The 23,667-nt window shown below is 45.8% G+C and overlaps 1 protein-coding gene and 1 non-coding gene across 2 annotated transcripts; one reads left to right on the forward strand and one right to left on the reverse strand.

The window, feature by feature from the left end:
• The first annotated feature begins 7,226 nt into the window (after nt 1-7,226).
• Nucleotides 7,227-18,539, forward strand: LOC119363858 (phospholipase A-2-activating protein-like). Its single transcript, XM_037629225.1, has 22 exons — nt 7,227-7,398; nt 8,425-8,759; nt 9,225-9,328; nt 9,902-9,970; nt 10,066-10,126; nt 10,422-10,561; nt 12,165-12,354; nt 12,579-12,640; nt 13,052-13,140; nt 13,533-13,605; nt 14,200-14,259; nt 14,493-14,639; nt 14,742-14,780; nt 14,907-14,944; nt 15,135-15,221; nt 15,911-16,076; nt 16,934-17,011; nt 17,202-17,338; nt 17,537-17,613; nt 17,776-17,845; nt 17,929-17,994; nt 18,102-18,539. Exons 1-22 carry the CDS (start codon nt 7,351-7,353, stop codon nt 18,228-18,230), a joined length of 2,265 nt encoding a protein of 754 aa, XP_037485122.1. The 5' UTR covers nt 7,227-7,350; the 3' UTR covers nt 18,231-18,539.
• Nucleotides 18,540-23,072: 4,533 nt separating this feature from the next.
• TRNAE-UUC lies at nt 23,073-23,146 on the reverse strand. Its single transcript has one exon. It is a non-coding gene; the product is annotated as a tRNA-Glu (tRNA).
• Between the last annotated feature and the right edge of the window lie 521 nt (nt 23,147-23,667).

Below are 23,667 nucleotides of genomic sequence, written 5' to 3' on the forward strand. Positions count from 1 at the left end.
ATCGGATCAAGGCCATCTCCCTTTCTTCCTCTAGAAGGTCGACTGCGTCCTGCCGGGCTTGTTCTGCTTCAGCTTCGGTGTAGAGCTCGACTCGGGGAGCGTTGTGAAGCAGATCACTCGGCAAGACCGCTTCAGCTCCGTAGACTAAGAAGAACGGAGTTCTCCCAGTCGACCGGTTAGGCGTGGTCCTTAATCCCCAAAGTACTGATGGAAGTTCGTCAACCCATGCACCGGCTGCATGCTTGAGATCACGCATCAATCGGGGTTTCAACCCTTTGAGAATCAAGCCGTTGGCTCGTTCTGCCTGTCCATTCGACTGAGGATGAGCGACTGAAGCATAGTCGACTCGTGTGCCTTGAGATGTGCAGAAAGCTCTGAATTCTTCGGAATCGAAGTTTGACCCGTTGTCAGTGATGATGCTGTGCGGGACCCCATATCTGAATATTAATTCTCTGATGATGCTGACAGCAGTACCGGCATCAAGGTTCTTGATGGGTTTAGCCTCAATCCACTTGGTGAACTTGTCGACTGCTACCAGCACATGGGTGAAACCGCTTCTGCCTGTTCTCAAGGGGCCAACCATATCCAACCCCCATACTGCGAAGGGCTAGACGAGTGGTATGGTCTTTAAAGCTGAGGCGGGCTTGTGTGACATATTGGAGTAAAATTGACATCCCTCACACTTGTCGACTATCTCCTTTGCCATTTCATTCGCTCTTGGCCAGTAAAATCCGGCTCGGTATGCTTTGGCCACGATGGTCCGAGAGGACGCATGATGGCCACAGGTCCCCGAGTGGATGTCGTCAAGGATTATTCGACCTTCTTCTGGCGTTATGCATTTCTGACCAACTCCGGTCGTGCTTTCTCTGTACAGTTGTCCCCTTATCACGGTAAAGGCTTTAGATCGGCCGACGATCTGTCGAGCCTCTTCTTCGTCCTCTGGGAGCTCTTTCCTTAAGATATACGCGATATACGGTACTGTCCAATCAGGAGTGATCACCAATGCTTCCATGATCAGGTCGACCACCGCTGGAACTTCAACTTCAGTCGGATCTGTGATACTCTTAGGCTGCGGAGCTTCTTCGGTAAAAGGATCTTCTTTGATTGATGGAGTATGGATATGCTCCAAGAACACATCACTGGGAATGGCTTCTCTCTTTGGAACCTATCTTCGCCAAATCATCAGCCGCTTGATTCTTCAGTCGGGTATACGGTGGAGCTCTAACCCTTCGAATTTCTTTTCAAGCTTCCTCACTGCATTGCAGTATCCAGTCATGGCTGGGCTTCTAACGTCCCACTCCTTCATCACCTGATTGACCACCAAATCTGAGTCGCCATAAACCATAAGGCGACGGACGCCGAATGAAATGGCCATGCGCAACCCATACAAAAGTGCTTCATATTCTGCTTCATTATTGGAGGAATCAAAGTGGATCTGGAGCACATATCTGAGCTTATCTCCTCGGGGGGAAACCAAAACCACCCCAGCACCGGAACCATTTAACATCTTAGAGCCATCAAAGAACATGGTCCAATGCTTCGAGTGAACTTGAGTCGTCTGCTGTTGTTCAATCCACTCGGCAAGGAAATCTGCTATCGCCTGGGACTTAATGGATTTCTTTGCCTCAAATTTGATATCAAGGGGAAGGAGTTCAATCGCCCATTTAGCCACTCGACCGGTTGCATCTCTGTTGTGCAGAATCTCTGATAGTGGTGCGTCGCTGACGACTATAATTGAATGATCAGAGAAATAATGAGAAACCTTCTTCATGGTCATGTAGATCCCATATACAAGCTTCTCATAATGAGGATATCTTTTCTTCGATGGAGTCAAAACTTCAGAGAGATAATACACTGGGCGCTGAACTTTGAAGGCTTTCCCTTCTTCTTCCCACTCGACCGTAAGTACTGTACTAACGACTTGTCCTGTGGCTGCAATGTAAAGCAACAGAGGCTCTTTGCTGATTGGAGCAGCAAGCACCGGCTGGGTGGAGAGCAGAGCTTTTAGCTCGGCAAACGCTGCATCAGCTTCTGGAGTCCACTCGAACTTGTCTGCCTTCTTCATCAGTCGGTAAAGAGGTAATGCCTTTTCACCGAGGCGAGAGATGAATCGACTTAACGCGGCCAAGCATCCAGTAAGCTTCTGGACATCGTGCACACGCACAGGGCGTTTCATTCGGAGTATGGTGCCAACTTTTTCTGGGTTAGCGTCGATCCCTCGTTCTGAAACGAGAAAACCGAGTAACTTTCCGCCAGGAACTCCGAATGTGCACTTTGATGGATTAAGCTTGATATCATACCTCCTGAGATTGGCAAATGTTTCAGTGAGGTCAGTCAATAGGTCGGAACCCTTTCGTGACTTGACCACAATATCATCCATGTATGCTTCCACATTCTGACTAATTTGAGTGAGTAAAACACTTTTGAATCATCCTCATGAACGTGGCTCCGGCATTCTTGAGACCGAATGGCATGGTGACATAGCAGAAGCATCCGAATGGAGTGATAAAAGCTGTTTTGATCTCGTCGGGTCCATACAGACGGATCTGATGGTACCCGGAATAGGCGTCTAAAAAAGACAATCTCTCGCACCCCGCAGTCGAGTCGACAATTTGGTCGATGCGAGGGAGAGGAAAATGATCTTTCGGGCAGGCCCGATTGATATGTTTGAAATCGATGCACATGCGAAGTGACTTGTCCTTCTTGGGGACCATGACGACATTGGCGAGCCACTCGGAGTGGTATATCTCTCGGATAAACTCTGCTGCAAGGAGTCGAGCCACCTCCTCGCCAATGGCTTTTCTCTTCTGAACGGCGGACCGTCGAAGATGTTCTTTGACAGGTTTTGCTTTTGAGTCGACTCTAAGGCGATGCTCAGCCAGCCCCCTGAGAACACCCGGCATGTCAGCAGGCTTCCATGCAAAGATGTCCGAGTTCTCATGGAGGAACTGGATGAGCGCTTCTTCCTATTTAGAGTCGAGTGTTGTGGAAATATGGGTCGGAGCTGCGCTGGGGTCAGTCGGGTGAATATGAACGGGCTTCGTCTCACCAGACGACTGGAACGCTGACTCTATGGCGGGCTTCTTGGCCCGCAACAAATCACTCGGATTTGCATTTTTCTTGTATCCCTCCAGCTCTACCACTGTTATCTGGGCATCCACAATCTTCGAGCCTTTCTGAAAACACTCTTCTGCCTTCTTCCGGTTGCCAGTGATTGTGATCACACCTTTGGGGCCAGGCATCTTTAATTTGAGGTACACATAACATGCTCGAGCCATGAACTGTGCATAAGCTGGTCTCCCCAAAATAGCGTGGTAAGCGCTCTGGAAATCCATGACTTCAAATGTCAGCTTCTCTTTGCGAAAATGCTTCGAGTCGCCGAACACCACATCTAGAGCTATTTGGCCGAGTGACTCAGCCTTCTTTCCAGGAATGACTCCATGAAAACTCATGTTGCTGGAGCTGAGTCTGGACATCGGAATGCCCATTCCCTTTAGCGTCTCCGCATACAATATATTCAGCCCACTTCCACCATCCATCAGCACCTTCGTCAATCGAGTGCCTTCGACGACTGGGTTGACCACCAAAGCTTGCCTCCCAGGGGTGGCTATGTGAGTCGGGTGATCGGACTCGTCGAACATAATGGGAGTTTGAGACCATCTCAGATAGCTTGGTGTCGCCGGGGCGACCATATTTACCTCACGGTTGATAACTTTCAATCGACTTTTGCTCTCCACATCAGCAAAAATCATCAGGATTGAATTGACATGAGGATATCCTCCATCATTGTCCTTCTTGTCCTCAGCCTTGTCCGACTCCTTTTTTTTGTCCTTAGGCTGTTTTACTTGAAACTGCTGGATTAAGAGTCGGCACTGGCGAGTGGTATGTTTCGGGTAGATGAAGTTACCCTCTTTGTCTTTCTTCGTGTGGATGTGACACGGCAGATCCATCACGTCATTTCCTTCCTTATCCTTCACCTTCTTGGGGTTCCAAGATCCTTTGGGCTTCCCTTTGAATTTGCCCTGAGTCACGGCCAGAGCCTCTCCAGGAGCAGCTGGCTCAGCTTTCCGCTTCTGCTTACGATTGGAGTTTCCTTTTTCCGACTGGCTCGGCTTATACTTGCCACTCCGGAGTCTGTCCTCTTCTTCACCGTTAGCGTATTTGGTGGCAATCTCCATCATTCGACTCAGGGTCATATCCCCGGTTCGACCAAACTTCAGACTTAACTCTCTGTTCTTGACACCATCCTTGAAGGCACAGACCGCTTGATGATCAGACACATTCTCCACGGTATGATGCAAAGTGATTCATCTCTGGATGTAATCTCTCAGTGTTTCATTCGACTTTTGCACGCAGACTTGCAGCTCTGTCAATCCGGCCGGTCGCTTGCAAGTTCCCTCGAACGTCCTGATGAACACTCGGGAAAGATCTTCCGAAGTGTAAATGCTGCTAGGAGCTAACTGATTCAACCACGCCCTGGCCGAACCCTCCAACATGAGTGGTAAATGCTTCATGGCCACCTCATCATTACCGCCGCCAATCTGTACCGCCACTCGGTAGTCTTCAAGCCAGGTTTCAGGCTTGGACTCACCGGTGAACTTACTTACCCCAGTCGCCAACCTGAAGTTGGGGGGTATCACTGCGGCTCTGATGGCTCTGCTAAAACATTCTGGACCTGAAACATGGACTCGGCTACTAGTGGGCACATCTCTGTCATGGCCACCTCGATGAGCTCTGTTCCGATCGCCCAAACCTTGCACGATGATGGATCTCGCGTCAAAGCCTGGTTCCCCGGGGTCGACCGGAGCTCTTCGCCCAACACTGAGCTGGCGCCTGTCATCTTGCTGCCGATGGGCGTAAGACCCACCCCTTGGGGGAGGAGTGGGCACTCGACGCCTATCATCACGATCAAATCGGTCACCATACTGGTCCCGCCGACCTTCACGTCCCTCACGCCGCGGAGGCGATCTTGGGCTATGAGCCGACTGAACTGTATTCGCAGCGACGGATTGACTGTGAATCCTGTTGCGCGACTGTGACACAGCTGAATTCTGATCTCCTGCGGCTCGGAGCAAATCCCTGATCTGCATCAAGCCTCTGCCAGCCTCCGACTGAGAGGGCTGAATTGACTCTGCTATACGGGCTGCAGCTGCTAAATTCTGAATCGGGGTTCGATATACCTGAGTTGGTTGCAGAAAGAGCTGACGTCGACTGGAGTCGGGTACTCGTTGCCGCGCACGCTCGTCAAGTGCTCGCTGGAGGTTCTCCAGTCGAGTGCGTTCAGCCAAGTTGGCCAAACGCGCCTCTTCCAAGGCACGAGCCTCGGGAATTTCTCCTGCGATGGGAGTATGCAGGGCATCCATGTTCCAGCGGCGAAGATCTTCCTTTTGCTGAGAAGTGAGTGGCTCGGGTTGATATTCCTCGTGGGCTTGAGCGGGGTCGCCTCCACCATCTATCCCATCGGTGCGGGGGAAGCCGAGAGGGCTACGAGGCCCATTGACCATCAGGACCTCCGCCGCTGGATCACTGCTGTCGCACTCAGATGTAGTCTCTACGGAGCCAGTCGACTGATCGAACAGGCCGTAGAGAGATTCGTCGGGCTCAATTGCCGCGACTTGGGTGGTGGCCGATTGGTGAGCTACTGCGTGTCTCACCCACCGCTGAAGCCTCGACTGACCAGAGCTCTTGCGCTGGCGGGAGACAGGGAGGGAGAACGGCACAGGGGTCGACCGATATGGAGTCGACGGTTGCCGCAGCAGGACCCCGCGGACACACGCCCGAAAATGCGTCGCACCGCGAACGGCGAGCGCGTCGATGTCGAGTGGAGCCTCCTGGAGCCAAGCGGAGTCGTCGGCAATGAAAGAGAGCGCACCGAGACGGATCTCGCGGCCCTCGACCAGAACTCCGCCAGAAACCATGATAAAGGCAATCGGAAAAATTGCAACTTCTCCAAAAAGTCGCTAAGATACCTGCCCCACGGTGGGCGCCAACTGTCGTGGTTCTAAGTCTGACAGTAGAATGGGGGGTAGGTATGGAGAGGCAAGATCCTAGCTATGGAGTAGTTGTATACGCAAGGGATTTACGAGTTCAGGCCCTTCTTAGAGGAAGTAACAGCCCTACGTCTCGGAGCCCGGAGGCGGTCGACTGGATTATGTGCGTATGAGTTACAGGGGTGCGAACCCTTTACACTGAGGAGGGGGGTGGCTTATATAGTGTCTGCCAGACCCCTCCGACCCTCAGTTATGCGGGGTTTAAAGTACATAAAGGATTGGCGTTACTGGTAACGCCCTACATAAAGTGTCATCATGGTAATAAAAACTACTTAATTACAGACCGTTTGGATAAAGAGTGACTCTTAATCTCCTGGTGGTCGAGTGAGTCTTCGTGGTCGAATGCCTTCGAGTCCGTCGAGTGGAATCCCTCTTGGTCGACTGAAACGCTGTTTCTTCTGAAGATGACCTTGGGGAGGGTCCTCTGGACAGGCCCATGACCCTACCCTAGATACATGACTTCATCAGGAGCACGACCTGCGGCCGCCATGGATGTCGTTCTGGCCCGATGCAGCCATGAGAGAGAGAGAGAGAGAGAGCGGCGAGGCGTTCTGGCGCGATGCGGCTATCACCAACCTAGGGATCCCACGCGCACCGGTCCGATCGCGTGGAGAAGAGGGCTCCGGTCGCTTGGCCATGGAAACTTCGATTGCCGTGGAAGTGATTGATACGAGCCGCGTAGTCGTTTCATGGAGCCAATGCGAGGTATTCGAGCCGAGAAACGTAAGCGCAGGTGCGGATGAGAGGATAGCGTTCGATGGACAGCAGGGACAAGTAGCGATAGATTAGAGCGGGTACGCACAACGGGAGGTTTGCAGCCCGTCTCCACCCATTTTTTTCCTTCGGTTAGAGTTAATTCAGGATTAGTTATGAGTTACTCCTTTCGTTTCAAAATAGATGACCCAACTTTATACTAACTTTAGTACAAAGTTGGGTCATCTATTTTGGAATGGAGGGAGTAGAAACTAACTCTAACCTCTAGCTAAGTTAGAGTATTCAAACAGGGCCAATTTTGAGTATTGTGTTGCATGCACGAAAATATAGGGGTCCAAAGCGGACGCGTCCGGACCTGCCCGGGCTCGTCCGCCGAATTGGTCGTAGATGCTCTCAGCCCATAAAGAGAGCCCACCTCAACCTGGCACGGCCCAGCCTCCATAAAATCGCAACAACGCGAGATACGACCGAGGCACAACAACCCACGAAACTCTGCTCGCAGTTGGCATCGTGTCAGTCTCGACTCGCCGTCTCCCTCCTCCGCCAATCTTTCTCTCTCGCTGCCGTACGTCGTCCGGCGCCGACCATGGCCGAGTACCACCTCAGCGCGCAGCTCCACGGCCACGAGGATGATGTAAGCCTCTCCCTCTCCCCTGCACTATTCGCCCCGCGTCCGTCGCCTCAGCTCCCCGCTTTGCTTCCCCTGCAAGTATGTACGCGATTCGATCCCACCTGGCCGGCCCGGACGAACCCTAGACGGAGGGTTTGCGGCGGGCGCGGGCCGCCTCGATCTGCAAGTTGGACGCGTTCGCTGGAAGGGCGGCGCGGGTTTGCGTAATTCGACCTAGCTAGCTTGGTTGCCCTCCCGCGGGTTCAGCTTGCCCCCTCCTCCGGTCCAACACCTCCCCACAAGTTTTAGATTTCAATTGCCCGTCCGAATTTTAGTTCTTCCCTGCGCATGCTCTTGTGACTTTAGTTTCGGTTTGTAACAGTCGATTTACAGGGTTTAGGGGGTGAATATGTAGTGTAAAAATAGCCGGCGGTTAGTCATTGCAGTTTGACTTGCTTTTGATAGATATTTGTAGTGGATTTGTGGATCTAGGAATCATTGGTTATTTGGTTTTGCTGGAGTTCTTTTCACTTGTGTAATCAGATGGTTAGTTCCTATGTTGTGTTCCACCATAAATTCAACAAATTGTCGTGCTTATTGCAGGAATCAATGCTCATCCTGAATGCCACGTTCTGTTTTTCTAACTATGGATTTATGGTTCCAATTATAACTTGCATTTAGCATGTAAATACCAAACATAATACAAAACACCCCTTTATGCAAACCCATGTCTATGTTCAAAGGATAGTAAAAGGGGAGCATGTTAGTCTTGAAAGTAAAAAAGTGCGTATATGATGATCAACCAAATTTGGAGATAAAGGTGATCCCTGTGTATTAACCGATTATTTTGCTCAAACTGTTAAGAGCTTAGGCAAAGTTTATTTTGCATACGTGGAACGCATATCTGCATCACTAAGTAGTTCAAGACTTTGAGCATTGGTATGTATTCAACCAATAAAGTTAGATCCTTGTTATCAAACTCTTTCATAATTTCTACATTTGCTACACATTTGGTTCTTGGCTAACTTGTGTTTGCTCTTTTTTTAATAGGTTCGTGGGATCTGTATCTGTGGTGATGTGGGGGTTGCAACATCATCAAGAGATAAAACAGTGAGATTCTGGACGCAGCACCCGGAAAAGAAGCGCGAATATGTCCTCTCAAAAACACTTGTAGGACATTCAAGTTTTGTTGGCCCGATGGTTTGGGCCCCACCTTCTGATCGCTTTCCGGAAGGAGCGATTGTTTCTGGTGGCATGGATACACTAGTATTGCTATGGAATTTGCATACAGGAGAAGTTGTTAGAACAATGAAGGGTCACACCTCACAGGTGACTGGTCTTGCTATCGACGACAACGGTGACATTATATCTTCATCGATGGATTGGTATGTTTTCTCCCAACCAGTGTAATTCCTGTGCAGAACTTGCTTGTATGGCTTCACCATACTTCTTCTTGATTGCTTGTTTGTGCTGATTTCATCCTGAGGGTCTTTCTTGTATATGATGGTAATAACACAACAAATGCAGACAATTTGTTCATGGGGTAATTGTTTGACAGATGTAGTGGTGTAACATGAATGTAATATAATAACTTATATTTCTTCTATTTGTACAAATTCACCAATCGTACTTCTGTTTCTTTCTACACTGAGTCCCTGATAGAGAAGGTTTCCAATGTTACTTGTGTTTAGGCTGTGGTGTATTCAGTATTTTTGGGCATGCGCGTTTATGAATTATACTTTATGCTGTATTTTTTTTTGTCAAATGACATAATGGGCTAATAATTTATGAAGTTTCCCCGTTGTAGCTAATGGTTTCTTGCTGTACCCTGACACTTGTATTATGCACAGTACTTTAAGAAGGTGGAGAGATGGCAATGCTGTAGAAGTTTGGGAGGCTCATAAAGTTGCAGTGCAAACTGTTCTAAAGCTGCCCTCGGGAGAACTATTTACGGGTAGAGCTTCCGCTATGTCTTCATTTTCCATTTTTACTAGATTATTATTATTAAATTTCTACATTGGTGCGCTGGTACCTTGTACTGCTAGTGCGATTTATTATTTTCACTGTTTTTAGCGTTTCCATAACTGGCTTCAACATCATATGTCATCCTGGTTTATTAATTACTCCCTCCGTCCAGTGAAAAGTGTACATTTAGCTTTAAAATTTGTCCACAAAAGAGTACTTTTATCTTTTCAATGCACTTTAAAGTAGGAAAAAAATATTTCTCTCTCATCACACGGTAATCAAGACCAATAGCATTCTACGCATGATCTCCTTAATTTCTACATGCACTTAGCTCATTGGGGGTTGGGTAATTAAAGAGGAGAGAGATGGTGGCTTGCACCTTTTCAGTGCATTGTTTACTTCACTCCATAATTTGTCCTAAAATTTCTATACATACACTTTTCACCGGACGGAGGGAGTATGAAAGTATATATTTGAGAGCAATTGTGACTGCCCATGAATATCTATAACTAAATTTGTCGAACGGTTGATTGATACTTCACATCTTTCCCCTTTTGTATAGGTTCAAGTGATTCCACCATTAAACTTTGGAAAGGAAGGACTTGTCTACATACATTCTCTGGGCATGCAGGTTAGTTGTTAACTCCTGATGTGCACTAGTGCTTTTGGCATTTTTGTGCTCATCCACACATACTTGATCGGTTGACAAATGTTGTCCCATTGCAGACACTGTTCGATGTTTAGCACAGATGCCAGGGATGGGTATACTTTCTGCATCACATGATGGGTGAGTGATTAAAATATCACCTGACTAGTTCCACTTGCTTTTAAACGAAAGGATGGATCAGTACAGGCTGCTATTATTCTTTCTATAAAATTGTACATGAAGATATCATAATTTCTCGTTTAATCTAGGATATTTGTACTAATATCCTGCCAACGGTTTGCTGAAAGGAACTGCTCATCTATTTGGCTTTTCATCATTTTCATTGTCGTCTTACATTTTTGTGCATCAAATGTATTCTATCAGTTTACAGCTACTCTGTTTACACGAAAACATATGATATTTTGTCTGGTCGCAGAACTATAAAATTATGGGCATTAACTGGGCAACCCCTGTTGGAGATGATTGGCCATACCTCTCTTGTATATTCTGTGGATGCGCATTCATCTGGTCTAATTGCTAGTGGCAGTGAAGATCGCTCTGTCAAGATATGGAAAGGTGATTTATTTTGTCTGCTTTGGAGAATTCTTGTTAAAATGCAGTGGCACTTTTTTTATAGGATATAATTTCTTTATATTTTAATCTAGGCGTGGGCATTCGGTTCTTCCTCTTTTTTTCCCAGTATTTTGGTTTTCTAAAATTGACAACCGAGTTAGCCTGGAAATTACTATGAACCGGAAATTGGGTTCACCCAAACCTCGGTTTGCTTTTCGGTTTGAACGGAACTGTAATTCAATAGCAGAACAGGGTGTGCATGCTGTCAAATACTCGGATTTTATCAACAGGTCATGATTGAAATCCAAAATCCTGTTGTTGAATCAGCAATGCGGAGCATACATGATTGCACTTTGCTACCGTCATTGTTGCATGGCGCTGCTGCCCATTGAATCCTTTGAATCGTCTCGTTGACGGTGACAGACTGACAGGAGTGCTAGTCCACTGATGGGGCCGCCAAGCGCAGTGCTGTTGGTCGTTGGGATGGATTGCACGCACGTCGACTGGTGCTGTGGCGGCTAGGATTGGGCGAAGTGTTCGTAACTTTGTTTCCCTGTGGCCCGTTGACCGTCGTGATTGCATTGATACGCGAGAGCAAGAGATGGGCCTAGGCGCCTAGCTGACTTGGTGGAGATCTTGCTGGGCTTTAGTTGAGATTTTGATGGACTTGCTTTTTGATAAAGTAGATAAGGACGGTAGCATGGCCCTGGGAAATGGGGCCATAGGACGAGCAGATTCTTTCAGTCCGTTTGGTTAAACTGAACCTAAAACCGAACTGACTGATATTAATTCGGTTTTCTATGCGTGGCAACTGATGTATGGACCCCGAGCTGATTTAACATTATATTTTTCTTTTCTTGGTTTGGGTTTATTTTTCACCTTTTTAATTTTTTATTCCCATCCGTACTTGTACCATCTGTTCTGAACAACTCTTTAAACCCTGACCGTTCCATTGGGGTTACTATCCACTTGTCAGCTGGTTTGTCCCCCTATGCCTCAGTCTAATATTTTCTCCAAACAAAAATAGTCACAGTCTATGATAATACTTCCTCTTAAGTGGGATTCTGTTAGAGGCAAAATATTGCACGGGATTCCATTATTATAGGCAAAAGATTGTAAATACTTTGACCTCAAACATATTGGGCAGTGGCATATGGGAAAGGTAGTTTGTATTTAGCACGATAATGGAAATTGTGACAATAAGTAAAGAGAGATCTGCTAATTGTCGTTAAGCATCTGTATTCTTGTCTTGATTCCTCCTTTGGCTAGTCCATGAGCAGTTCCAGTCTTCTTTTCTTCCACATTGAAAATAAGAATCCCAATACCCACAGTCCCACACACGGTCTTCTTTCACCTGTACCTATGATGATGTAAACCAGTTTCTTGGGCTGATTTGAGTTGTGTGTTTCATGGATGCTGCTAGGATATGTCTGTCTTGTTTTTTGGGATAGTATGTTTGGATTCATAATATGAACCATTGTAGAAACGAAATTTATATTGGAGGTGCATTATAGTGCAGTTTTTTGGTTTTGGTTGTTAGTACGTAGCAGAATCCAGATTTTTCTTTATGTACCTGGTTATATGACTGTCAAGCAATATAATGCAGATGGAATCTGTGTTCAGAGCATTGAACACCCAGGATGTATATGGGATGCTAAATTTTTGGATAATGGAGATGTTGTTACTGCATGTTCTGACGGAGTTGTGAGGATATGGACAACCGACAATAATAGGTTCTGCAGTGATGAGGAACTTGCAACATATACCGATATTATTTCTCAGTACACACTAAGCAGGTTGGTTCCTGTTTTTTTTTTCACATTCTGAGTTTTGACATCTTCTGCTTAAAGGATCAGTTTTGTTGTCGGATTACTCTATCATGTAATTGTTATGCTAACATTTTAATTTTTAGGCGAGACTTCTTGTTGTCCAAAAAAAATAATAGTTGGAACCATGGGGTTAATCATACGTCGACTACTAATTTGACCAAATGATCTTTATGCCTTTTTTTTCCCTACAGAAAGACTGTTGGTGGACTGAAGTTGATGGATCTACCAGGAGTTGAGGCACTGCAAGTTCAAGGTCATATATCTCATTTTTCTGATACGTTACAGGGGTATTGTGTTCATATTTCCATGATGCTCCAACTATTTGTAGTGAATTCTGCAGGCCGGATGTGTTTTCATGAAACATAATGTCAGCATATTATGGAGTTCAAAATTAAAATCGGATTGAAGATGTACTGTTGCACACTGAAATAATCTCGAGCTTTTGAAAATACATATCTTTCCAGTTTGCAATAAACCTTGCCTTCATCATATTTCAGCGCATAAGGGATTAGGGAGATCACAATATAAAAACAAATTTTCTATAAATTCTTTAGTGTCGTGGACTTGTGGTGTATGTAAAGTAACTGACAATATCCTGTCATCACCGTGCGTGTTATTTTTGCATAGTAATGCTATGTTTGTAACTTTTCTTTTGCCCAAGCAGGAAACACTGATGGGCAAACTCTAATTGTTAGAGAGGGGGATAACGGTGTTGCTTATTCATGGAATTCAAAAGAGCTAAAATGGGACAAAGTAAGTACCTTTGTGCATTAGACCTTTCCATAGTATTACATTAGGTTGCTACATCAAAGAATTTGCAAAGCTGAGAAATGTTTACATATTTGGCGTGTTGCTATCTTTAGCTGCTTGATGCTGCTTGAGTTATCTAACTTAAATGCAAGTTTTTATGCAATTTGAGGTATCCGTGAGGCACTCAATGCCTGTAACGGTCCAAATTCACACGTACGATCTTCAAATATGATAGGGTTGATGACACATTTATTACACATTAAATGGAACCTAATTTAGCACTCGATATGCTTTTACCACGCTTGACCTTGCAGTGGCATTGTTGCTTTGTTGTATACTCCCTCTGTCCCAAAATAAGCGTCGGTGACTTATCTTGTCATAAACCAAATTGCTAGATTGGTGAAGTGGTGGATGGACCTGGGGATGCTGCACAAGGTCAGGTTTATGATGGTGCTCACTATGACTTCGGTAAGTTATTTTCTCTTTGATGTGTTTCACCGTTCAACTTTTAGGCGACGCTATGCGTCAGCAGAGCAATAATCGAATCGCATTAACCGCCTTGGTAGCCATTGGCTAGCGTGTGAGACAGCCGTTCGATCTCTTCCTCCGTCAGCCGGGCGCCCCAGTCTGTCCACAACATGGCTCGTGTTGCGTTTGGGGCTTTGCAACAGAGCCTTGTTGCACTCCGCCGAACAGTTTTTTTGCGGTTCATGAAAAAAAAAAGTTTTCAGTGCAACATGGTCTCGCTCCCGTCCTTTGCAACATGGGCCATGTTGCAAATCTCAGGCTGAGCTCGCACACAGGCATGCGTCATGCTCCTCGTGCTGCCCCCGTCCTTTCAACATGGGCCATGTTGACCGAGGCTAAGCTCCCACGCATCACGCACGTCGCTCTGCCCCCGTCCTTTGCAACATTGCCCGTATTGGAACTGCAACATGGGCCATGTTGCAAATCCCTGGCTGAGCTCCCACAGGGACAGACAGAAAATCAGTGGGTTGAGTGCTAGCCTTTTTCTAACCTTTTCTGTTTCTTTATAGTATTATTTTCTATATATTTGTGCAGTTTTTAATGTTGACATTGGAGATGGAGAGCCCATTCGGAAACTGCCCTACAATCGATCAGGTATATCACACATTTGTCTTGCATTTACAAGTTGGTTCTCTGCTATTGTTTCCAGAGTAAAAAAGCAATATTGTGACCCACATAGTTATGTTTAGAAAAATCATCATTTAAATAGCCATCTAACGTGAAGTTTTTTCTCCGCTTGCATGTACTGCACTTTGATTTGATGCTTGAGAGTCTACCACTTTGCTATTTTAAGTACCACCGTCTTACCTATGAATTGTTTTGTGCAGATGATCCATACGCAGTTGCAGACAAATGGCTCCTGAAAGAAAATCTTCCATTGACATATCGCCAGCAAGTTGTAGAATTCATACTGCAAAATTCTGGGCAGAACAATTTTGTTCCAGATCCATCTTTCCGCGATCCTTATACTGGGGGTAAGCGTGTTAGATTTTATATCTTTCAGCAGTCGTTTATAAAATATTAATATATTGCCAGTTTCGGTCTGTTGATGCTTGACTTTATTAATTATGTATCAGGTAATGCATATGTACCCGGGCAATCGTCTTCGTCAAATGGTATGTATTCAAGCACAGTGTTCAATTTGTCACAATAGGTTTTTCTTCCTTTTTCCTCGCATAAAATGTAAATATCTGTAGCATCTTTTGACGAGTCCTGCCATAATGTTCCATACATAATTGCAGGTAGTGCCCCAAAACAAACTTTCAAGCACATACCAAAGGTACGAATGGATCTTCATGATTGTATTAACTGATGATAATCTAATACGAGTACTTGATTGAAACTAAAACGTTTGAACTCAACTACCTGTACTTTGTTCTCGTACACACACTAGAAACAAGCTGCCATCAGATTTGTGTTATGATCTATTGCAATTCTCAGACAAAAAAAAAACTTCCCTTTGTTTGCAGAACGGAATGTTACTATTTGAGACGGCTCAGTTTGAGGGAATCCTTAAGAAAATTACAGAATTCAGTGCAACACTTGCATCTGACTCGGTAATTTTGAAGCTTATTTCAGTATCTCATAACTTTATTTACATCCTTAAAGATTTATTTTAGAACTATCAAGGTGCTTTAGGTCCATGAACTACCACATCTCTCACCCTCCCGTTGTCCCTTTTGTTTCTTAAGCTGCGAGCTTGTGCTGATAATTTTGTCCCTGGCATAAGGAATATAACTTTCTTAGGCAAGTAGTAGTGTGGAAAAGACATGCTACTAAACCACCTCAGGTTCTCAGCATAGTTGAACAAAGTTTGTTCCAGCTATTCGAAGTGCAGACACATGTGTTGGATGTCCATGTCCATGATGGGTGTGTAATTATGATACTATGCTATGCTGAAGTATGAATTGGATAACTTGACCTGGCTAGCAAAACTGCGAATTTCTTGTGTTTTGGCTTTCTATTGGATGCAATGGAAAAATCTTTAGACGATAATAACCATATCGCTGTCATTTGAGTACTGGTTCATTTAGCACAAAGCTAAAATAATTATGGAGTTATTTGGGCTTAACCACAGCTTAGTTCAGTCTGGTATCTCCACATGGGATTCTTAGAATACAATCATGTCCAAACTTTATGAGGGGTTTTAATTTCTATATTATTTCATACTTTCAGGGGATTCACTCTGTTCATAGGGACCATTAATGTCTTACCTAGGCTTAATAATTGACTTCTGTCTATTCAGGAACAAAAACATCTATCCTTGTCTGAGGCAGACTTTTCAAGATTAGCTGCTATAGTGAAAGTATTGAAAAATACATCATTTTATCACACAAGCAAGCTTGCAGATGCTGACATCGTGTTGTTGCTAAAAATATTGAAGTCTTGGCCTTCACAGATGATGTTTCCAGGTACATCCCTTCTCTAAAAAACTTTGGGACCCCATTAACACTGTTAGCAACATAATGGTTGACTCCTGTTTTCACCTGGTGATTACTAGACTAGACTCTTGAATTCTGATGCCAGTCGAAACAAGAACTAAAACATAAGGAGATTATTGACTGAGTACATTCTGTCATACTCTTAGTCTAATTGAATTATCGCCAGATATTATAATGTAATAATTCCATTGGTGTAGTTGACAGTTCCAATTAATTGTGGCATGCTCTTTTTTCCTGCCAAAAGTTTGAATTGTAGAGCTAAAGTTGTTATTTGGAAAAATGTCAGCTTCTCAGTGTTAAAAGAGAGAAAAATAATTGATACATCCACGGATGAGGAGAATTTCGTTATAAAGCCTTGGTATTGGTCAAAGAAATCGGATAAAATTCAACCGACCAAGATATATTTTGGTTTCCCAATGTTCTCACCGAAGGTGACAAACTGTTAAGAATGCCGGAGCTTGTTTTCTCCTATGGAGCTATCTTTTACATGTGGATTCTGTTCCAGTTGCTTTTCGCAGTAAAACATTCTTATCTAATATTAGTGGACAGTTGCTTGGGTTTAACAACTACTCCCTCCGTTCCTAAATATTTGTCTTTTTAGAGATTTCAACAAGTGATTATATACGGAGCGAAATGGGTGAATCTACACCCTAAAAAATGTCTATATACATCCGTATGTGATAGTCCATTTGAAATCTCTAAAAAGACAAATATTTAGGAACGGAGGGAGTAGTGTGTTATGTTTGGATATTCGAAGCTGCATTATGTTTTTGATGGAGATGGTTTCTGGTTCATCTGAAATAATTGCCCATCTCTCTACCTTACAGTTGTTGATTTTCTGAGGGTGTTTGTGTTGCATCCTGACGGGGCTACTTTACTTCTTAAGACCATCGAAAGTGGAAACGGTGAGTTTATGCTTGTGCCTGCTAATGCTTTAGCGCATCAGTCTTTCTTGTCTGAGTTTTTTTTTTGACTCAGTATTTTTGGTTATTATGTTCATTTTAAGAATAGTTGGTAGTATTTCTTAGCAAAATGGTGAGCCTTGTTTTGTTTATTGGTACTGAACTAAGATTCTTTACTCATGTTATCAATCAGATGTACTCATGGAAACCTTCCGTAAGGCTGTAGCAATACCTGTGCACTCACCGAATGTGCTTACAATCCTCAAAGCAGTTACTAACTTATTTGACAACTCATGCTTACACCAATGGTTGAAAACCCATTGTGCTGAGGTTAGTTTTCAAACTACATACACTTATTTTTTGTTTCAGCCTATTTATATATTTTGACTTGAAAGTAGCTGTTGGTTTTATGATTCAATAATTATTACTAGAACATCTATCGGTCAATTTCTGGGCCTCTTTTAGTTCATAAAACGAAATTAGGTTTTGGTGCGCCAAAGTAGTGACTTTTGTTTGCTATCATTCCAGATTATTGATTCTTTCTCGAGCTGCAAGCCGTCTTTTAGCAAGAACGCTCACTTGGCATATGCCACACTTTTACTGAAGTAAGTTTTGAGTTGTGTTATACTTGTACCTAGCCATGCATTACAATTTTGTTGGTCATGATGCTGGAACATACTTAGCAGGCACACCTGGCAATGCTGCTGATGTCCCTGCATTGATTGATCTTGTCTCTTTTTTTGACTAATATATATATTTTTCTGCAGCTATTCTGTTCTTTCAATTCAATCGAAGGATGAACAAAGTCAGGCACAAATTCTTTCTGCGGCCCTTGAAGTGAGTTCCCATATCTCTGACCTCTGTAAATCACTCTACTCCCTGCAGCCACATGTGTTTACATTTCTTGTCTGGATCCACAGATTGCTGAAGACGATGCCCAAGATGCCGATTCAAAATACAGGGCCCTTGTTGCAATCGGCTCTCTTGTATCCTTTTCGACATTTCATTACGCAAAACAACATATTTATTATGGCAGAGTTTTGAACGAGGTATCACCTTTGCATGTGCTTCCCTTGACCTGTTTAACCTTTAGATGTTGAACGGCCTGGTCAAGTCCATCGCCCTTGACCTCGACGTGAAGAGCGTCGCAAGCAGCGCAAAAGCTTCCATGGACTCGAAGATCGCCGAAGTCGGAGCTGATATTGAGCTGCTAACAAGATGAGAGAAAAGAGTGTCACAGATACATTGGAGAGAAAAGGAGGAACGGAGGGCTGGGCGCAGCGTTGCAGCTAAGTAGTGGTAGCAGCCCACATCCGCGCAGGTGGTAGCAATAGCATAACTTTTGCGTGAGTGCAGGAGAGTTTGCTGCACCTTGTAATCAGCATGGTATCGTGCGAATCCTTCGCTCTGATCACAAAGTTTACTATTTATGCGCACGCAGGCGACTGATCACAAAGTTAGTATAAAGTTGAGTCACTTATTTTTGGACGGAGGGAGTAATAAACACAGAAGCACATCGTTGATTCTTTCATGACTCATTTTAAATTTTGACGATGTACGTTTTGTTCTTAGACGAAGTGTTAATACGATCAAGCGCAAAAGAGAAGTGCTCAGAAAATCATAAAGGGCAAGTCACCAATATTTGTTCCTCGGTACCTCATGAACCCACACCGGTGGTGCGCAAGCAGTGGCGGCTCTTTCGGTCGCCGGCCGTGTGATCCTAAGAGCATCTCTAACAGCCGCGCTAAACTAGCGCCGCGCTGTAAATTAGTCGTTTTTAGTGCGCGCGCTATGCGGCGGGTCGCTTCAGCGGGCGTGCAAAAACGGCGCGCGCGCTATAACTAGTTGGGCGCGCTGTCGAAAACGCCATCCCGCGTGGTGTATATCGGGCGCTTGCTAAAGCGTGCGGCACACTCGACCGCTCGCGCCACACTCTCTTCTCTCCTCCTCCTACGCCCCGCGCGCGCCGGCGTCGGCGCCCTGCCACCCATGGACGCGCACACCGGCATCCCGCTGTACAGCCGTGACCCCCCCTTCCCCCGCCGTCGCCGGAAACCCTAGCGCGGGGAGCGTTGGCATCGCCACCGCCGGAGCTCCGCCGAGCGACGGCCTCGCGCGCAGCCTCTTCTTCCCGTCGCGGATGACCACGACGACGGCTGGCTTTTGCGCGCTGCTGGAGCGGCGCGCTAAACCAGCCGAAGCGCGCGCGGCAAACAGATTTTTTGCGCGCGGCGCTTAGCGCGGCTGTTGGAGATGCTCTAAGAGCATCTCCACCCATGCCCCCAGGACACCCCTCAGGGGCCTTTTTTAGCACCGGCGATAAAAATGCCCCAGCCGTGCCTCCACGACCTCACTTTTTGCTGGTTTAAGTAAAAATTATAGTCTATTACACCACTAGTGCTAAAACTTGGCGTGAAAAATCACTTTAGTGCCAGAACTTACGGCATACATTGAATTGGTGTTACAACTTGGCTTTGACATGCATATACAGTGCAAATCACGTTTATATACAGACACGGCGCTGACTGGGCGCGCCATGTGGCGTGGGGCCGCTGTCGGTCAGTGAACGGTAGAGGTAGGGCGTGTGGCTTGGTATTTTATGGGAAACCCCTCGGAATTCTTTTCTTTCACACAGTAAAGTCCCTGGCAGGTGTTTGTCCATCCGTAGCAAATTGTGTGCAAAAATGACAGCCTATGGAATTCGAACACGTGACCTGCAGCAATAAGGGGCGGATGGCTAACCATTTGCGCACACAAGCATTTGATATTGTAACAAAAAACGCACGTTATATATCATATGGCCGTAAGCTAGCTGGAGAACCTTCACCATTCTGCAGTTTTTTTAATCGTGTGTGATGCTTTAGGATTTTATATTTTTCTACATATTTTAATAAATGTTTAAATAAGTTTCAAATTTTCAGGGTTTTAACAAGATATTAATGTAGAGTGTTCATGCTTTAAGAAATTTTCTACATATTTTTATAAAATGCATAAGTTAAAAAATGTCCATAGTTTAAAAAATACTCATATATTCTATAAAAGTGTTTATTATTTAAGACGCATATATTCATATAATGTAAAAATAGTTTGTTGGGATTCAAACAAGCAACATGTAGTCATCAGGTGCGCGTGGCCACAACCCCATCCAACAGCGTTATTTTTTAAGAAATTCAAATACATAAATTATAATATTATGTTATAAATAATATAATAACAATATTACATTGTACAACGATTCCCATATTATTTCATAAATTATCCATATGATTAAATTATAAATAAAAGAATTATGCAATAATATTTTTCATATTCTATAAAAGTATCAAAGTAATTTTATATTTTCTATATACTTAAAAAATATAATATATATTAAAAATGCTCATGCTCTTAACAAAAAATATCTATTATATAAAATTATTTATTTTTATTCTACAATTAACTAATTTATAACACACAATTATAACTTACATATAATTTACAATTTTTTAAAGAAATGTCAGAGCAAAATGGGCCGGTCCGCTTAAGGTGTAAGGAACATATATGATGCGTATCCTCGCAAAAAGTGAAAACAGTTCTTGGTGCATTGGTTGGGCGCATACCCCTTCATGCCCCAGATCATGGGTTCAAATCACATCAGCCGCCATTTTTGCATATAATTTGCTCGCTCACGGATGGACCTGACACGTGTCTACGAACTTCTCGTTAGGAAAAATAATTCCAAGGGGTTTTCAAAAAATAATCGGCCACACGTCGTACTATACCGTTCAGTAGATGATAGCGGGCCCCACACCACGTGGCGTGCTTAGTCAACACTATTTCCGTATACAAATGCTTTTTGCACCGTATATGTATGCCAAAGCCAAGTTATAACACCAGTTCAATGTATGTCATAAGTTTTGGCACTAAAGTGAATTTTTATGCCAAGTTGTGGTACTAGTGGTGTAATTGATTCTAAAAATTACAGCCGACGCACGCAAGGGAAACCAGGAAGGCGGGGGGCAGCTGGGGGCGCCGGGGCTTAACTTTAGTTGCAAAAGGCCCACTGCCAGCCTCTCTGGTCTCTCTCTCCTGGCCGGGCCACCACGTGCCTCCCCCGCTCGTCCGCTCCGTGGCGCGTCTCCTTCGCTGGCCCCCGCCGGTCCGCTGCGTGTCGCTGTCTGCTCGCATGGCTCTCCTCTCCGCTGCCGGAGGGCCGCCTCAGCCGCGCCATCGGTACGACAGGCGCTCCGCCCTCCCTGGCCATGGCTCGCGCGCATGACGCCTTCCTGCTGCAGCTGTTGGACTTGCGCACCACCGAGGCCGCCGCCGAGCTCAAGTACCAGGAGGTGGGCACGGAGGCCGTCGACGCGCTCGTAGAGCCGGTCGGGCATCCCCAGCCCCTCGCCGGTGGCCACGAAGGGCACGCCGTCGTACTCCACCACCTGCTGATGGACTTGCTATCGCTGCCCCGCTGCTGGACTTGCTATCGCTGCCCCATCGGCTAGAAGCAGTGCCGCCGCCTTGACGCGACCGCGGCCCGGGCGCGCGCCGGTGCGGGCGGGGCGCGGGGCACTCGGTGCAGCTGCAGCAACCAGGCAGAGCAGCAGAGCTGCCGCGACAACGATAAGGAAGCAAGGGAGGAGTTCGGCAGCCGCGTACTTGGCCTCTGCAGGGCTCCGGCGAGGCAGCCGCGTACTTGGCCTCCGCCGCCAGGAACGGACGCGCCTGAGCTCGTCTTCGACGCCGCCGGGTCCCGCGCCTCTTCTGCATCAGGTGCATGACCCCTCTCAATCTTGGACGAGCTCAACTCGGCCAGCGGCGCGCCCCGGCCCCCTCGCAGAGCGCGGCCACCACCTCCACCTCCCGCGCGGCGAGCGACTCGAGCCGTCGCGCCAGCTCTGGGCGCGCTTGAGCTCCTCTTCGACGACGCCGGCGACGTCCATCACCCACGTCGGCAGCTCCGAACCGGCGCCGGACGCCGCCGTATCGTTGTTGCCGTGCTGGCGCAGCGGCATGATCCTACGCAGCAACGCTTGTGCATGGCGAGGAGGTTGCTCACCAGCTGCGTTAGCTGCGCCACGGACGCCTCGACGCGACGCAGCAGGCGGCCATCGGTGCCGTGGAAGCCTGCAGGTCGTCTTCCGCGTGCGTCCCCTGCGAACGCTCCTTGGCGCAGCGCCGTGAGCGGTCTCCATCTCCGGCTCCGCGCCGTGGAGGGGCTCGGCCATGGCGTTGAGCGACCACCCGAGCTCGTCGACGGAGTACCCGAGCAGCTCTATGCAGTTGCGCACAACCATCTCCTCGCGCGCGTGGTTGGACAGGGACGCCAGGCCGGCGACGGCCCCAACGGCGCTCACGGCCTCGCCGAGCGTGTCGCGGAGCGCAGCGCGCAGGACGAGCACGGCCTCGCTTGGGGAGTTGGGGGTGGAAACGGCTGGAGATTTTTCCATCCCGGGCCAAAGTTTTCGCCGGCAGCCCCCAAACGGCGAAAAAAGTGCCTCCTACGAGGCTCAACGGCTGAAGAACACAGACGAGTCAATTATTTTGTTTTCTCTGCTTACAGATATATGGAATCCTAAGATCAGACGAGTCAATTATTTTGTTTTCCCTGCTTACAAATATGCAATATATTCCATTGCAAATATGTCCTTGAAGCTGCGATAAGTGCTATTCTAGAAGGACTTTCTTCGAGTATAGAGCGTTCTGACCTACCTATCGTGATCCACTCCGAATCTTCGGTTGCTATCGCTGCTCTAACGGATGATCACTTGATCGCTCTGCCTACATACACTTGATGATAGAGATCAAGAAGCTTTTGGAGCTTCATGGGTCAATTCTATTGAAAATTATTCGTAATTAAAATAGAGTTGCTCTTAGTCTTGCTATAATATAGGGAGCGCTTGTTGGTTGTACAGAGTCTCAGACAGTGTGAAAGATTTTGTATTAGTAGACGGTAACATTTTCCCGAGGAATAAAATACTCACTATTTCCCGCAAAGAAAAGAAGACAAAGTGGCTTGTTGGCTGTACGTAGTTCACCATCTATACACGTCAGCGGTATATAAAGGGACTGAAAAACAAAAAGGCTCCATTGCCGGGATTTGAACCCGGGTCGCCTGGGTGAAAGCCAGGTATCCTAACCGGGCTGGACGACAATGGATTGGTGAGTCAGAATTATGATATAAGCTATTTGTATAGAATCAGCCCGCAACTTCTTTGGTTTGGTCAAATCCAAAGATTTGCTTTTTTTGCTTCGATGGTTGCCAATCTCTGGCTATTAGTTACTTCATCTGTTTCTTTTTAGTCTGCATATAAGATTAGGTCTAAGTCAAATTTTGTTAACTTTGACTAAGTTTATAAAAAAAATCAAGATTCACAATATAAAATCAATATTGTTAGATGCATCATGAAATTAATTTTCATACCGTATAATTTTAGTATTGTAGATGTTGATATTTTTTCTATAAAGCTAGTCAAACTTTATAAAGTTTAACTTTGACCAATGATATGCAGACTAAAAAGAAACGAACAAAGTATTACATACCCTTTCCCGCTGTAGTTTATCATTTCTCTGGCATTAAGACCGAGACCAAGGATGAAACCGTATTTCTTTTGAACACAGTCCAGACGCAAGTGCTCATATACACGCGCATACACTCACCCATATGAACACCTCTGAAA

Source organism: Triticum dicoccoides, chromosome 2B (genome assembly GCF_002162155.2).
Source record: "Triticum dicoccoides isolate Atlit2015 ecotype Zavitan chromosome 2B, WEW_v2.0, whole genome shotgun sequence".
Taxonomy (NCBI): Eukaryota; Viridiplantae; Streptophyta; class Magnoliopsida; order Poales; family Poaceae; genus Triticum; species Triticum dicoccoides.

What these genes read in the sequence shown, in the direction of transcription:
- LOC119363858 (XM_037629225.1), top strand. Translation starts at nt 7,351, where the DNA reads ATGGCCGAGTACCACCTCAGCGCGCAGCTCCACGGCCACGAGGATGAT. An exon ending in ATATCTTCATCGATGGATTG is followed by an intron (nt 8,760 to 9,224) that starts GTATGTTTTCTC and finishes TATTATGCACAG; the next exon opens with TACTTTAAGAAGGTGGAGAG. An exon ending in TTGTTGCAATCGGCTCTCTT is followed by an intron (nt 17,995 to 18,101) that starts GTATCCTTTTCG and finishes TTTAACCTTTAG; the next exon opens with ATGTTGAACGGCCTGGTCAA.